Source organism: Nannospalax galili, unplaced genomic scaffold, assembly GCF_000622305.1.
Source record: "Nannospalax galili isolate Female #2095 unplaced genomic scaffold, S.galili_v1.0 scaffold429, whole genome shotgun sequence".
In the NCBI taxonomy this organism is placed as follows: Eukaryota; Metazoa; Chordata; class Mammalia; order Rodentia; family Spalacidae; genus Nannospalax; species Nannospalax galili.
The window spans coordinates 1,647,693-1,663,646 of record NW_008360330.1 but is presented as its reverse complement, the minus strand read 5'-3'; the positions used below and the strand labels follow the sequence as shown (position 1 = coordinate 1,663,646).

At 43.8% G+C, this 15,954-nt stretch overlaps 1 protein-coding gene across 3 annotated transcripts in view; it reads left to right on the top strand.

Moving 5' to 3' along the window:
* The window catches only part of Tnr (tenascin R), a 443,513-nt gene extending 427,741 nt beyond the window's left edge, over positions 1–15,772 (top strand). For all 3 annotated transcript variants that reach the window (XM_008826107.2, XM_008826108.2, XM_017796366.1), the window contains 5 exons: positions 864–1,015; positions 2,757–2,853; positions 8,351–8,512; positions 12,437–12,600; positions 13,437–15,772. In XM_008826107.2, the coding sequence (XP_008824329.1) occupies positions 864–1,015; positions 2,757–2,853; positions 8,351–8,512; positions 12,437–12,600; positions 13,437–13,556 (695 nt within the window). In that variant the 3' untranslated portion in view covers positions 13,557–15,772. The remainder of the gene's footprint in view (positions 1–863; positions 1,016–2,756; positions 2,854–8,350; positions 8,513–12,436; positions 12,601–13,436) is intronic.
* Positions 15,773–15,954: the final 182 nt, after the last annotated feature.

The following is a 15,954-nucleotide window of genomic DNA, read 5'->3' as shown; positions in this document are numbered from 1 at the left end:
CAAAGGGAAAATCTTCATTGTCCCCATTTTACTGGTGAGAAAACCAATACTCGGAATTCAGGACATTAGCTTATAGCTTATAGTCAAGCAAATAGGTAAGTAGAGAAACCAGACCATAAACCCAGCTCTTTGGTTCTCATATCCCATAGAACTATCTATTGCCTGATAAGTCAAGCATGAGCTCAAAGAGAGAATGAAAAGATGCAGTGTTGGGCTGGAGAGAAGGCTCAGCAGTTAAGAACACTGGTTGTTCTTGTAGAAGACCCAGGTTCGAATCCCAGCACCCACATGGCAGCTAACAACTGTCCGGAACTCCAGTTCCAGGGGATCAGACAGCCTCTTCTGTCCTCCACGGGCATTGCACAACATGGGTGCACTCACCTACATGCAGGCAATACACACATACACATAAAATAAAAAATTAATAAATAAAATTTTAAAAAAAGAAAAGAAAAGATGCAGTGTTCCCACACCTGCACAAGGTCTGGGTTCACTGAGAATTTCTTACAATTCAGGAAGTACCAACCACAAGACTCTTTAAAACCTTCTCTGATCCATGGGGCTCTTTTGCATAATGGAGAAAAGGATCATTTCTAAAAACTGCTTGGGGGCAGGTAAGATGGCCAGAGGGTAAAAAAGTGTTTGCCATTGAAATTTGGCTGACTTTGCTCCCCAGTTCCAAGTGGTAGAAGGAGATAACTGGTTCCAAGTTGTCGTCTGACTTCCTCACACAGGTGCTATGGTATATGTGCGCGCGTGCGCACACACACACACACACACACACACACACAACACATTAATAATACACACTGATAATAATAAATACATTTTTAAATTTTTTAATTGCTTCCTTTCTTGTGCAGGAGGCCGGGTGTTCTCTCATCCTCAGGACTGTGCACAGCATTTGATGAACGGAGACACTCTGAGTGGAATTTATACCATCTTCCTCAATGGGGAGCTAAGCCAGAAGTTGCAAGTATACTGTGACATGACCACAGATGGTGGTGGCTGGATTGTAAGTATGTACTGTAGGCACATCCTCGAGGTTCTAGTCTGCCTAGCTGGGCATCTGCCCATCAGAACTCCACATTCCTTTGGGCTGCCCTTTCATACGCATCTTGAGTCTCTTCACTGCTTTCAGGGTCCTCTTTCAGCAACCTACTCACAGATCTGGGCAGGCAGCAACAGGAATTACCATATTGTTCTAGTTTCATTCTGTCGCTGTGATAAACATCATGACCAAAAGTAATAAGAGAAGGGATTTATTTCAGTGTACACTTCACATTCCACCACTAAGGTGAGTGAGGGAAGGAACTAAAAGAGAAACAAGGAGGAATTCTGCTTACTGACTCAGTGGCTTTCTTACACAGCCTATGCCCACCTGCCTAGGGACAGTGCCACCCACAGTGGGCTGGGTCCATTCACTACAATCATCAGTCAAGACAATCTTTCACAGGCATGGTCACAGGCCACTCTGATGGAAGAAACTCTTCAGTTGAGGTTATCTCTTCCCAGGTTATTCTAGATTGTGTCAAGTTGACAATAAAAACTAAGACACATATGGAGGGTACAATGGCCTGGCCCAAAAAAGGACACCCCCTCCCCAGATGACTGCTTTATCTCAGGCTCCTTCTGCAAACAAAGCGAATGCAAGGGGTGCTGGAGAAAAGCAGGAGTGACTTGGAGAAGCACATGGATCCTGCTTGCCAAGGACTGAACTGGGAGGCCACCCTCCAGAAGCACACGAGCCTCCCATGACAAGGAAGTTAGGTCCCTCCTATTGGAGAGTTGCACAGGGGGGACTGGATCAGGGGCAGAACTTGGATGGCCATCTAGTTACAAGAGCTGCTTCTGTTCTCATCCTTTCCTGGAGCCTTGGCTCTTAGCTAGAGCTGTCACAGCCTTCAGGGAGCAACAGTGGTTGGGAGAGAGATACCATTTGCTGACACCACCTCCTCTCATGCCCAATAAGGTAGTACAGAATGGAAGAAATCAGGCAGGCTCCCAGGGCAGGCCACTGTGTACCTGGGTGAGTTCCTGTAGCCTGGCTCCTAAACAAAGCAGCAGGACTAAATCAATTTGGATAGAAACCCAGCCTCCTGAACCCCTCCTGTCCACACTCCTCCTAGTACTGCTAAAGACAGTGCTGGAGCTTTCACAGTCCAAAATGGGTAGTTTTTGAAGAGTTAAAGGCAGCTGCATTCCTTACACTCTTGGGAGACATTTTATTTTATGTTTCTGACATATCTGTGTTTCCTTCTTAAAACATAATTGGAAACTGAATCTAAAGCTGATTATTAGAAGTTAAATGAAGTTAGCACTTAAACAGCTTGGAAAATGAGTGAGATGCAGTTGCTTTGCAATGAGATGATAACTGACTAGATGATTTGAAGTTGGTCCAGGTCTTCTGTTGAGAAATATTTGCTACTACTCTCTGTGATGCAAGGAGATTACTTTGAGAGTCAGACATATTTTCCTTGACTATTTGGAGCTTGACATGTATCCTAAATCTTTTCTATATTGCAGGGGTGCAAATTAGTATCAATATCATATCCCAACCTATTCATCAGAGGCCTCAGCACTTCAGGAAAAGGACTCTGAGCATCCCTTGCAATAACTGTGTGGGAAAGGCAAGCTCCCTTCTGAAATGGTCCTGGCATCTTTGTCACTGATGATACAGAATCCAGTCGCAGTCCTGTTATGCATTACAGTTTATTTTTCTGAGCATATTCTCCCCCAACCCTTTCTCTTCATAGGTATTCCAGAGGCGACAGAATGGTCAAACTGATTTTTTCCGGAAATGGGCTGAATATCGCATGGGCTTTGGAAATCTAGAGGACGAGTTTTGGTTAGGTAACACCCACCTTTTGCTCTCCCTGGACATGCTCCTCTGGCTTTCTGTCCATCTCTCCCCTTTCTATGTCCATCTGGGATTGTCAGAAGTCTGTGTCCGCTGAGAAGTTGACAGCTCGTGAATTGCTTTCAGTGCCTCTTGCTCTGTTTGACTCTGCTATTGATCTGTTTTTATCTGACTGTGGTGTTTTCCTCTTTGCTCTGTCTCTTCCCATCCTCATTAATAGTCTTTTATGCTGATGGGTCCTGACATGAGGCAACTATAAAGGCAGGAAGCTGCCTGGTAGGGAATGGGGAACAGGGAGCAACAGGCAAGCTGGCCCTCTCTCAAAAGCCAGGCAGCCAGCTAGCTGGCCTGCAGGGCAGGAGAGAAATAAGGACACTTCCTCTGCTCAGTTCCTGGAGAATGTTATTATCTGACATGGGAGGGAAAGGGGGAAAATGAGAGTGACATTAGAGGTGATTGGCAATTTCCTAGAGGTCTGACACAGAGGGAAGTTTAGATGGATGTTTAGAAGGTGTGGGTAAGTAAACACACACCCAAGACAGGCAGATGGTGCTGATGCTGATTCATAAAGCAGTCAACATGTGAATGCCCACATCTCTGTAAGATTTTCATAGTGGTTGGTAGAGGGGAGCAGGAAGAAAGGCAAATGGTCACTTTCCGTATTTACAGCCTCCTCTCTACCTCCTCTTCCACTTCCTTGTCCAATCCTCACCATCTTCCCCCAGATGCCAAAGTTACAACCTTCTAATAGGGCTCCCTGCCTCCAGGACCACCCCATTGACTATATGGCCAATAGAATGATTCTCCTCATACCTAGAATCTGAGTGAAGGGTAACACACCCGTATCAGCTACTTTTCAGTTGCTGTTATAAAACACTGTGACCAAGGGAACTTAAAAAAGGAAGAGTTTATTTGAGCTTATAGTTCCAGAGGAATCAGAGTCCATCATGGCAGAAAGGCATGGTGCAGGAGGTGGCTGGAGCAGGAGCAGAAAGCAGAGGCTCACATCTTCAAGGAGGCATAGGAAGCAGAGTGCAACTAGATTTCCAGCAAGGCTTAGGAATTCTCTTAAGCAGCGCATCTCTCCCTACCCATCTCAGTGATGTGCTTCCTCCAGCATGACCTTCTAAGACCTCCAACTGGGGACAAAATGTTCAAATACTTGGAGCCTGTGGGGGACATTCTCATTCAAACCACTACAACACCCACCCCTAGCAAAACCTTTCAGTGTCTCTCCATCACCAGCAAGTGAAAGTCAAACTCCTTGACCACGGTGCAAGACCCTCTATTCTCCCTCTGAGCCTGCTCTCCACCACTAAGAACCTGACCTACTTTTCTTCAAGACCCACCTCCAAACCTGTAGAACTATTGATACTTCTCCTGAAAGAAACCCTCTCTCAGCAGATTGTCCCCTCCTTCCTATACCTTAGTGTCCACCTACATATATTCAAGGACTCAATAAATACCTTTTCCTCCACAGAAACTATACTAACCATTTCTCTCACCCTTTGCCCATGGAAAAAGTGGTCATGATCTCTATGATTTAGGCTTCATGTGTCATAAATCATAACATCTGTTTTACTTCATCTGTCTTTATTTTATGTTTCTTTGGGGATTAGAGTCATCATTCATTTTCTAACACCACTACCCAGTAGTTCCTGAGATATAACTGATACCTCAATCAATCAATGATAAGAATTTATCAAGTACCTATTAGATAATCAAGTCTCTGTTTGTCAATGTAGGCAATAAAAATGTAAGGTAAAAAAAACATATAAGCACATTGAGAGAGAAGTCAAGCACAAGTAGGAAAATGTGTTTATTTGTAAAGCATTTGAAAGCAGCTTGGAGATAGTAACATACATGAATCAATGTAGCCATAAGTACTGAGGACATATGTCACAAAAACCTAAACTATGATGTGCAAGTTTCACATTTTTTAAAAAATATTTTATTATTTTTATGTGTATGTGTGTATTGCCTGTATGTAGGTAAGTGCACCCATGTCATGCAATGCCCGTGAAGGACAGAAGAGGCTGTCAGATCCCCTGGAGTTATGGACAGTTGTTAGCTGCCATGTGGGTGCTGGGATTCAAATCCAGGTCTTCTGCAAGAACAACCAGTGTTCTCAACTACTGAACCATCTTTCCAGCCCCCAGTTTCACATTTTTGCCATATTTGTGAAATATGTAAACTATCAGACACTTACATGTTCTATATATCACTTTCTATTTAATTAAATATGTATTTTAAAGAAGCTTTATCCATTGCCAAAACGGAAAGCTATTTGTCATGTACCATAAATAAAAGAATACTTGAGAGGTAAAACATCCTTTAAAAAAGGAAAAGTGTGCTGGGTATGGTGGCACACACCTTTAATCCCAGCACTTGGGAGGCAGTGGCAGGCGGATCTCTGTGAGTTCAAGGCCAGCCTGGTCTACATAGTGAGTTCTAGGACAGCTGGGGCTACAGGGAGACCCTGTCTCAAAAAGACCAAAAATAAATAAATAAATGATAGATAGATAGATAGATAATAAATAAATAATAAATAAATAAATGGAAAAGTGAAAAGAAAGCAGGGTTAATATTATTAAATGACAGTTACATTTAGGAAAACCATGTCTATTGTTGTTGTTGCTGCTGCTGCTGTTGAAAGTAATCATCAGAAAGTGTGTGACGTCCCAAAAACCACAAAATATTAGAACAAAACTGAGACTGGGAGTTAAGATTAGGGTTAGAGTTAGGGTTTTTGCTTCATCTATTAAGAAAAGCTGAAATTGATTTTGGAAATACCCCTATTTTTCAAGGTTATTTAGTGCCTTGTTCCATGTCTTAAACCATCAGAGATACCATCCAACACTGGGAAACCCTAACCCATGGGCTACTGACAGAAAGACCACAGGTATCAGAGAAAGAAGTGAACAGAGCCATGATTAGAACAGTAAAGGGTGGTCAGAGGAATGGAGGTGAGGAGGGAACAGGAAGAGGGAAGGCAGGAATCCTTTTGACACATGCAAACCAGAGACGGAGGAAACCCCTCCAAGCAGAGGAAAGGTAGAAGTCAGGGAAGGAAGAAAATGAGGCTGGGTGGGTTAACTGAAGGATACATTACAGAACTTACAGTTAAGAGAAGCCTTAATGATGTAAGTGATAAAGAGCTTGTGAGGTATATTAGTTACTTTTGCCATAGCTGTGACAAAGTAACTGACAAAAATCAGTTAAAGAAAGAAGGTTTATTTTGACTCATAGTTTGAGGGTACAGTCTATCATGGCAGGGAAGACGTGATGGCAGGACCAGGAAGCAGTTGTCATACTACATCTGCATTAGAAAGCTTTTTCCTTTGTATTCAGTCCAGGACTCCAGCCCATGTGAGGGTACAGTCCACATTCAAGGTGGGTCTTCCCACCTCAATTAATCTAATCTAGATAATCCCTTGCATACAGACCCAGAGGCTTATGCCCAAATGTGCTTCTAACTCTAATCATGGTGACAATGAAGACAAGTCATTATAGGAGGGCTTCTTACTAGAGGCCTGAGGCTGTGTTAGGCAGAAATATGCTATGTCCAGTCACCCTATGACCCCATCATTTATATTCTAAGCTGGGTTCTCTAGAAGCAGATCCTAAAACAAGGATTCTTGTCCAAGTATCTCTGTTCATGTGAATTACTGGGATGAGTTCTTTTTCAAGTGAGTTTTAGGGGTAAATTTTCTGAGAAAGGGATTAAAAGAAGCAAGATAGAGTGAAGAAAACTAGAATACCAGTTGTTGACTGAAGACTCACACCAGTCTGCCTCCAAGGGAAGCTCTGGAACATGAATTGCTCCTCAGAGTTGGATCCCACTGGGCAAGGAAGCTAAGTTTCAGTGCCTACACCTCAGTCATTGACCAGAGAGTCTACACCAAAGCATAGTGGGAGAAGGAAGAAGTAGCTTTTATTTGGTCAGAGCTGTGAGTCACTAGCAGGCAATACTTCTGGCAGCTGAGGAACAGATCCTCCAGCCATTTAAGGACATCCAGGCACAACAGTACCTGCAACCATAACATCTGCACAAGTCTAGGGTCAGCAGCTCCACAAACAACAGTCCAGCCTTCCACTTGTAATCAAGGTAAACACTTAAATCTTATACAGATAATAAAACCAAAGACCTGTTTAGCCAGTCATTTAACCTCTCTAAACTTTGGCTTCCTCTTCCACAAAACAAAGAGAGGGATTTCCTTTTACCACTGCCATTTAAAAAGTTCTAAATCATAACAGAGAGCAGATGTCACATCAAAGCTAAAGGATCCAACTTCACTAGGCAGAGAGAAATCAGGAAGACTCAGAAGTCCTCAGCAACACAAGATCAAAGGTCCAAAGTTTAGGTGTATAGGTCAAAATCGGAGAAAATATCACCAAGGGGGATCTAGATTCTGCCTACTCTCTGGACTTATGGGGTTTTCTATCTTACAAGAATCTCTTAGCCCAAGGCCTGGGATGCTTAGAGGCCAAGGAGAGGTCACCTAAGTGGGAGTTTAGAAAAAACAGTGAAGAGGCAGCAGTAACAGATAAAATAGAGCAGATAGACAACACAGTCAGGGGGTAAAAAGCAATACAGATGCTCTTCAACGTATAATGGGGTTTAAATCCTGGTAAACATATCTTCAGTTGAAACTATTAAGCTGAAATTGCATTTAATACCCCATACCTAATGTACCAAACATCACAAGTAAGCCACACACTACACTACAGAGTGTGGTTGTTTGCCTTTTTGCTCACGTGATTGGCTGGCAGCTGTGCTCGTAGCACACGGAGAGAATAGGGGAGAGTGTATCCCTTGTCCAGGGAAAGACCAAAATGCAGTAGAAAGAAAAAAACAAGCAAAGCACAGCTTCTTACCAAATACAGAGAGCTTTCACGCCATTATGAAGTGGAAAATTCAAAAGTTGAATCATCATAAATCCAGGACTCTGTATTCTCTGACCCATCTCTGGGAGGCTCAAAGAGGTAGACAGAAAAAAGGACAGCACAATGAAAAGTGGATTGAACACCTCTGTAACCTATTAGGAAATGCTGTCATATCTGGGTATCTGAGATGCTCTGAATTCCTCTGGCCCATATTTATGACTCTTGCTTCCTACTGCTCACACCAATGGAATCATACATTTTAATTATCACTCACTGTTATAATTTGGCATAGAAGGTTGTAGGAAACAGGACCAGAAATTTTAAGGTTTTAGGCTTATCAGTTACTGGGTCAAGACTAAACGTTAGATTCCAGTGTTGACTTAGGTGACATTCCTCAACAGACCTAGGCTGACCTCCTCATAGGCAGAGATTCAGAGTCTGGCAGGGGCTTTTTGATACTAGCCTAAGGGGGTAGAGGGCAGAGTTATTTGGATGCCCCTCCTCTTTCCCCATGGCATTTATTTCAAGGTCACAGTCACATTTCCCTCCCATTGCCAAAGCTGCTGGGAAGAGACTCAGTACATGGTCTGCCCTTCTCCACAGGGCTGGACAACATCCACAGGATAACATCCCAGGGCCGCTACGAGCTGCGTGTGGATATGAGGGATGGACAGGAGGCAGCCTTCGCCCATTATGACAAGTTCGCTGTGGAGGACAGCAGAAGCCTGTACAAACTCCGCATAGGCGGCTACAATGGCACTGCAGGTACCTGTGGGCCCTGAGGGTAGTGGATGTGCAGCACTGCAAGGATCTGTGTTCTGGGCCTGAACTGCGGTGGAAGCAGCAGCCATAGAGTTCATGAACTGCCTGCTAGTCAGGAAGGAGACTTGGACATCTAGAGGTCTTCCTATCCGTTTAAGGGACCTGGGATCAATTTCTTGAGACTTTAGTTTTCTCCTCCAGAAAAGTATAATGGTGATGTCTGCCCCACTTCACAGAATGAAAGAAATTTTGTCAGAAAATTTTCACTAAGTGCAGTTTAAAGTTTATTGAAAAAGACTACAAGGTGAGAGCAAAGGATTGCTTGTCTTACCTAGATTAACCAGCATGGGCTTTTATTCAGAGATAGTAAAACCATCTGTCATCTTAGGAGACATCCTCTTGCAACAGCATTTAGGAAAATTATCTTTGTTCCTTCATGGAACAAAGTACATCACTTCAGTCTTCCTCCCTGGCCACATTGCCTTCCGTTCTTCCAAGTGAAGCAACACCGAACTGTGGTTTTGGTGCTGATTTTTATAGCATTTTTACCAAGCAGACCAACCATCTGTGTCAGCTCTGTGCATTCACGGTTCCAGCAGGACATAGCACCCGAGCTGCTCCTCAGCCTCTGCTGACTATACTCTATTACCACATATTTCATGAAGGCTGTTGGACCAGATATGCTACTGTTTGGTGCATGGAGTGATTGGCCCTTCCATCACTCCAATTTTAGAGCTAAATTCTAGTATTTAATTTTAGCATTTCCCATGACTCTTGGAACTAAAAAGAACACCAGTGTGTTACCCTTCCAATTACTGCATCTGTTCAATCATTTCTTTTCTCAGCCAGGTATTCTAATTCCGAAGAGAATACACACTTTCCTTTGTTACTGTTCATATTTGAGTCATTGGCAGTGGCAATCAGACAAGCCTGAAGAGCACCAACAAAAGGTCCAATTTGCCACGTTTTGAGCATAAAACGGCCATTGAAATGAACGGATTAAACAAGATGTCAGCCTAAATCATTTCAAAAATAAGCAGATTCTATTCACTCCCTAGAATTAGAATTGTGCCTACAGAAAAGCCTTTCATATTTCTCCTACAGGAAGAGAAACAAGCCCTCCCACCTCAGTACGTGTTTCCTCTCATCCTACCTCCCATCTTTCTCCCTCCAGCCCTTGAGTCCAGTCCTTGATGCTTCTTCTCTATCCCTGAGGGGAAAACTCTGAGACAGCATATCTATCCCTTGTGTTGTCTAAGGCTGGTCCTGCCCAGAGCTTGACTGGTCATCAGAAATTAATGACAATTGATATCCCTTACTTTATACACTTGGTTCACCTTTTCAAAAGACGAAAACCTGAGTTTATTTGGACTGCACCATCTCTAGAGAACTGCACACAGCATGGTTTGAGGGAGAAAAGGCCAGCCTCTATCTTTCTGGCATTTTTAATAGTACCAAATTCCCCTTGCTTTTATCATTTCTAATGACCCCACTGACAACCAGTCATCCCCAGGCCTCCAGTCCAGGTTCAACTAGTCCACATTTCTGAAGGCACCCAATATCCAAGTTTCTAAGAAAGATTACTTGGATTAAAACAGAAAGTTCCAAACTGTGTTCTCAATAAGGGCAGAGAGACTCTTATTGTACTAGTTTTGGACCTCAAAAAGAGCATAAAACATGGACTCTACAAAAACTAAACACCTAGACTCAAACAGAAATTATTAAGAAGTAACTCTCTATGCAATAAATATCACTCCTGGTTTAAGGATACTCAGGGAAAGGTATTTGGACGGCAGAGAGAGGCTCTGTGAAAACAGCCCATTTGACTAGACTCACTACCAGGAAACATCTACTGAAGGAGCAGCTACAGGAAGCGGAAGGGGGCTGTGATGAGCTGCTGCCTTAGGCCAGCTGTTAGGCAGAAACCAAAAGCTGGGCAAGGCATCACATACCTGTAATTACAGAGCTTGAGAGGCTGAGACAGAAGGACTGGGAGTTTACAGCCAGTCTGGGCTGCATAGCAAGATGGAGTAAAAAGGGACTGGGCAAAGGAGAGGAAGGGACAAGGAGGGAGGGGTGGAGAGAGACAAGAGACAGAGTCAAGACTGGAAAGTCTTGACACTGAAGAAAAACTTGAGTCTTAACATGGTGGGGAGTATGGAGTCCTTGTGAGTCCTGTGTGGCATAGGTGGAAGCTGAGTTTCAGGAAGATTACTAGAACAGCCTCAGGTAAGATAAAGTAAATCTGAGTGAAGAACAGAGAAACCAATGGGTAGCTGCCAGATTAATCCTGATAGGAGATAACAGGGGCCTTCACTAACGTCAGGGCTAAGAGAAAGGTGTGAACCTGAACAGTGGCTCAAGGGAGAACACCATTATTTAGTTCATGACCTGAATATACGAGGTGGATATAGGAAGCAGAAATGAGGAGGGAAACGAGATTTGGGGAGATAAAGGGAGGCAACACCAAAATGGGATCCAGAGAGGTTTGTTCAGGAGGACAATGAGGACAAACCCTAGATTGCAGAGCATGAGAATAGGAATGTGGGTAGAGACAATATAGCCTGCAACTTGATGATCAAAGATTACTGGGAATAAAATTAATCCAAGAATATTTTACACAAGGGATATGAGTATGGCTTGGGATGATAGGAGATGAAATTAATATTTTGGAGGGAAAAGTAAGACATCTTTTCTGCCTTTTTCAAGACCAAGAAGAGGTTTTAAAGAATCAGTAGCAGGTAGTGAACTTAGTTCTAGATGGGTCCAAAGTCTGAATCCTTCAAGACTAGAAGGCGATGAGATGGTAGAGGCAAGGGCAAGCTGCCTCAGGGACTCCCCACGAGAGGTGAAGACTTCCCTATAAGACAGAAACTATTAGTCAAGAGTTGAGTAGTGATATGATACATGGAAGGCACTGAGTGGCCACCAGGAGCAGAACTTAGAAGCCACAGGGTCAAAACTACTTCCTGTCTAGGGGAAAGCAAACTCAGACACATCTAAGATCACTTTCACTCAGCAAGTAGTATGAGTGTCCTTCCCAACATCCCTGGACAAAAGTCCTGATAAAAGCTTCACCAATTATTATAAGTGAATGATAGTCTGATCTCTCCTCTCAAACACTCAGTTCATCCCTGTACAACATCCCCAACAAGAGAACATCCAGTCCCTATTTGCCTCTGAGAATAGAAATCTCACCACAATGTTAGCAGCCTGTCCCATAATATTAGGTAACGTCTTTTTTCATATTTAGCCAAAGTTCGCCTCTTTACAGTCTCTACCTACTAATTCTCACACTTCTCCAGAAAGTTCATTTATATTTTTTTCTCAGTTACCCATCAGATATTTGGCAATAGTTACCATAGACCCTTTCTCCCCAGTAGATCTACTCTTCCCTAAGACACAGCCCCTCTCCCACCCACTTCCCTTTTGACGTGATTATGATGTTTCATCATCCTGTTTGCTGTAGTTTAGAACTCTAGTTTGCTATTGTCCCTCTTCAGAGCAACACTGGTTTTCAATGTGGGATTTTGGATGCAGTCTGACCAGGGCTGATAAGTTGCAGGGAAAGTCAGACTGAGCCTACAGTGGAGGACGTGAACGGTCCAAGGCATCGTGGCTCTTCACTGTCTCCAGTGGAGATGATGGGAACGTAGTGTTCCGTGTCCCAGGCGAGCCTGGAGTTAACAGGGGTGTTAAGATGGATCTATGTAGACAGAGTAGTGAAGGAAATAGTGAAGACTCAGTAGTGAGGAAATAGATTGAAGAGATAAACATGGAAATAGTGACCCCCATGGGTTAAAGCAGGAGCACTCAGCACAGCCATGCTGAAGTTCAAAGTGGTATAGGAAAGGTAACCAGGTTCCATATGTGGAAACCAAATGTCCACAACAAATGGGACAGCTTCTCGAATGTTCTTTATTGCAGGAGACTCCCTAAGTTATCACCAAGGACGCCCTTTCTCCACTGAGGACAGAGACAACGATGTTGCTGTCACCAACTGTGCCATGTCGTACAAGGGTGCTTGGTGGTATAAGAACTGCCACCGGACCAACCTCAACGGGAAGTACGGGGAGTCCAGGCATAGTCAGGTAGGCAGTGCTTTGCTGTGGTCAAAATGACCCAGAGCACAGGAACCAAGACCCTTAGTTCTACATTTTGATGCACATTTCTCCTTTAAAAAGAAGTGCCTTGAGGCTGAGAAAGGGCTACCATAAAGAAGAAAATAATGCAGGTGCTGGAATCAGGACCCATCTAAGAGGAAGCCTAAGGAAGGAAAGGAAAGCTAGTCTCACTCTAGAGGACTTGACAGACAGTAGCTCCTATTCCTTGCAAGAAGAGTTCACCAAGTCATGGGACAGTGTCATAGACTTAATGGTACCCTGAGAAGGGAGAGATGAGAAATACCTAAGTAAGTTGGGCTATCTTTCCCTAAGAGACTGCAAGTCCATAGTCTGGGCTGGGTGACAGAGGCAGCTGGTCCAACTGGGACACACTCAGGGAAGCCCTATTAGTTCCTGGCAAACACCACAGGCTGGTTACCCCATATGGAAACCACTTGAGTCTCCCCATTGGGAATGACCTCAGATAACACTCTTCAAAATATTTCCACATAGTTGGGATTTTGACATTCACCACTGTCCCTTGGTATGGGCAACACCTAAAGTCAAAAACATAAAACTGGCAGTAAGAAATGACCTGCAATTTGCCCTCGATAAAGATCTAGACCTCTGGTCTGTTTAAAGGGAAAGCTGGAAAGAGATCTAGCTCCTTTTACCATCCTGGGAACTCAGCCCCAAAGCTGCTTTTTAACTGAAAACAGCTAAATCCACAGGATGGCCTCCTGCTCCTGTCATTCTCCTTTTCAAGCAGGGTGTTCTATCCAGGGGAAAGGATGATCTGACATATTCGTCTTTCTTACACCCAGGGGATCAACTGGTACCACTGGAAAGGCCATGAATTCTCCATCCCTTTTGTAGAAATGAAGATGAGGCCCTACAACCACCGTCTCACATCAGGGAGGAAACGGCGAGCCTTGAAATTCTGAGTAGTGGGCAGCCACCAGCCAAATGATCTTTTCTGTCATATGTTTGTATTTTATAATATGAGACAAGGGGGGAGGGGCAACAGTAATGTGCCAAGTATCTGAAGGAAGCAGGGATCAGTTAATCACCATCTGCTCATAGTTTCTGCTGCCTTGGAGCCTGACTTTCAGGCTACATGCTCTCTCCTAAAGAGTCATCCCTAGCCATGCCCTCCTTTCCCACAAAGGAGGAAAAGTGGGGCATTTAAGAGAGCCGTTCAAAGGCCAGCCATGGAGTACAAATTGCTGTGGCAACAGGCACACACCTTCTTTTTCTACCCCCCTTCTTAGACAGTGATCTGGTCATAGCCATCCATGGCCAGGTGATCACATCAACCCAGAGGAACCTCAGCAAGGGAACTTGGCCAGTCTTCCCTTAAGAGAAAAGACATCTACCACAATCTCACCCAACAGCCCAAGCACATTGAAAAAAGGCTAAAGATTCTCATGTTCTGACCCCTTTCATGAAGAGTGATCTCTCTTGTAGCCCTATTCAACTCTTCCCTTAGACTCTACCCTAGAGTCTACAGACCCACCAACCCAACCATTGTTTTGGACTCTAGTTTCCAAGGCTATGCCTACTTCTGGCTATGGGTTGTGCCCCTGTGGGTTTTAAGCCACTGCTCCCATCCTCGGTCAGTCAATAACTTCCTTTGGTCATAAGAAAAGAGGAAGCATTTTGTTACTCACATGTTAGGGTCAGGCATTGAAGAAAGGACAGAAGAAATCCTGGTGCCTGCTGTGCAAGTCTATTGGTCCCGTTGGAAACAGATCTTACCTAGTACTGCTTTTTACATTTCTGATCTGATATATCATGAATTCTTTTTCCTGATGTCCAAGCTGAAGACCTATATTTCTGTTCCCTGCCGGCTTTCCTTAGTATAGGTGGCTTAGCAAGAGTCAGGAGATTATACAGCTGGCTAGCCATTCCCCTGGCTGATAATTCTGGGAGGAGGTAGAATGTTTTGGTTTTTTTGTTTGTTTGATTTTGGTTTTTGTTTATTTGTTTTGATCCTGTGGGAAACAGAAATGATCCCTCAATGAGGTGAAATAGTGAAAAACCTTTCTCCATCTTTTATTATTCTGCTTTGGGAGGAAAAATTAAAGATGCCAGAGGAAACTACATCTACAAATCCAAAGGTGAGAGGAGAGCGTATCTCCCGTGTGATGAGGTGTGCTGCCTCCCCCCCACCACACACACACACATGATTTGATTTTTAAGCCCAGGGGAGCTGGAGGTTGTAGAATCCTTGACCTTTAAGCTTTTCCTCAAATCAAAAGCCAGTCAGCCTTTCCCACAGCATCTGCTCAACTGCACCCAGTTCCCCAGCTGCCTTCTCCCTATCCTCACCCTTCCCTAGGGCCCCTCTTCTGTATAATATGAGGCCCATGTCTGTCACAAGATGCCCTGGGGCATCTTGTATCTCTGAAAACTAGTTACTGGATAAGTTGGTATTTTGTAATAGAAACAGCCACGGTCTAACCAAGCTTTGATAATCAGAAGGGACAGTCCCCTTGGGCTGGTAATCACGCTTGATATTATGAGGTTGAAGTCAGTTTGCCATTTTATGTAGGCATGCTCCCTGTGGCAGGTGCCACAAGCCTTCTTCATGTTTGTGCTATGGACCAACTGACACACTCAGGATCAAAAAATGTAGGTGGCATTCTTATTTCTCAGTTCAACATAGAATTCAAAAAGCTAAGAGAAAGAGGAAGAAAGAGAAGCCTAAACATTATATGAGATTTAACTAGAGATGGATCAACCATAAATAGTTGGAGGCACACACGTTGAATGAGGAAGAATTTGAGAGCTGTGGTGTAGGCCCACCTCTGCCACCTTGCTAGTTACATGACTTTGGACATGACCTCTCTAGGTCTCAGTTTGAATGAGAGGTTAGACCAGAATGATTTCTAACTTCCTTTCAGCCTTAGCAGTCAATAATGCTAATTTTTGTGATACAAGAAGCTGAGTCAAAGTTGGCATTGGTAAGAGCACAACTGAGTAAGAAAAACTCATCAGAATTCTTGAAAGGGAAAAGAAGAAAGGAGAGAAAGAGGGAGGGAAGGAGAGATGGAGGGAGGGTGGGAGGAATAAAAGGTACTGATTCAGAAGTCTCTTTCACACACACAAACACACATACAAGCACACCATCACACACACGCATGCACGCACACCACACACACACACACACACATACACACACACACACACACACACCAGAAGAAAACAACACCAGAAGAAACTGAAGCCATTACATGTGTGAAAGTGGAACGCGAGCCTGGGTGTGCCAGTAAAGCCAGCTTCATCAAGGGACCTGAAGTGGAACAAGACTGTCGCCAGTTTCAGGGAAAATCAAGAAAC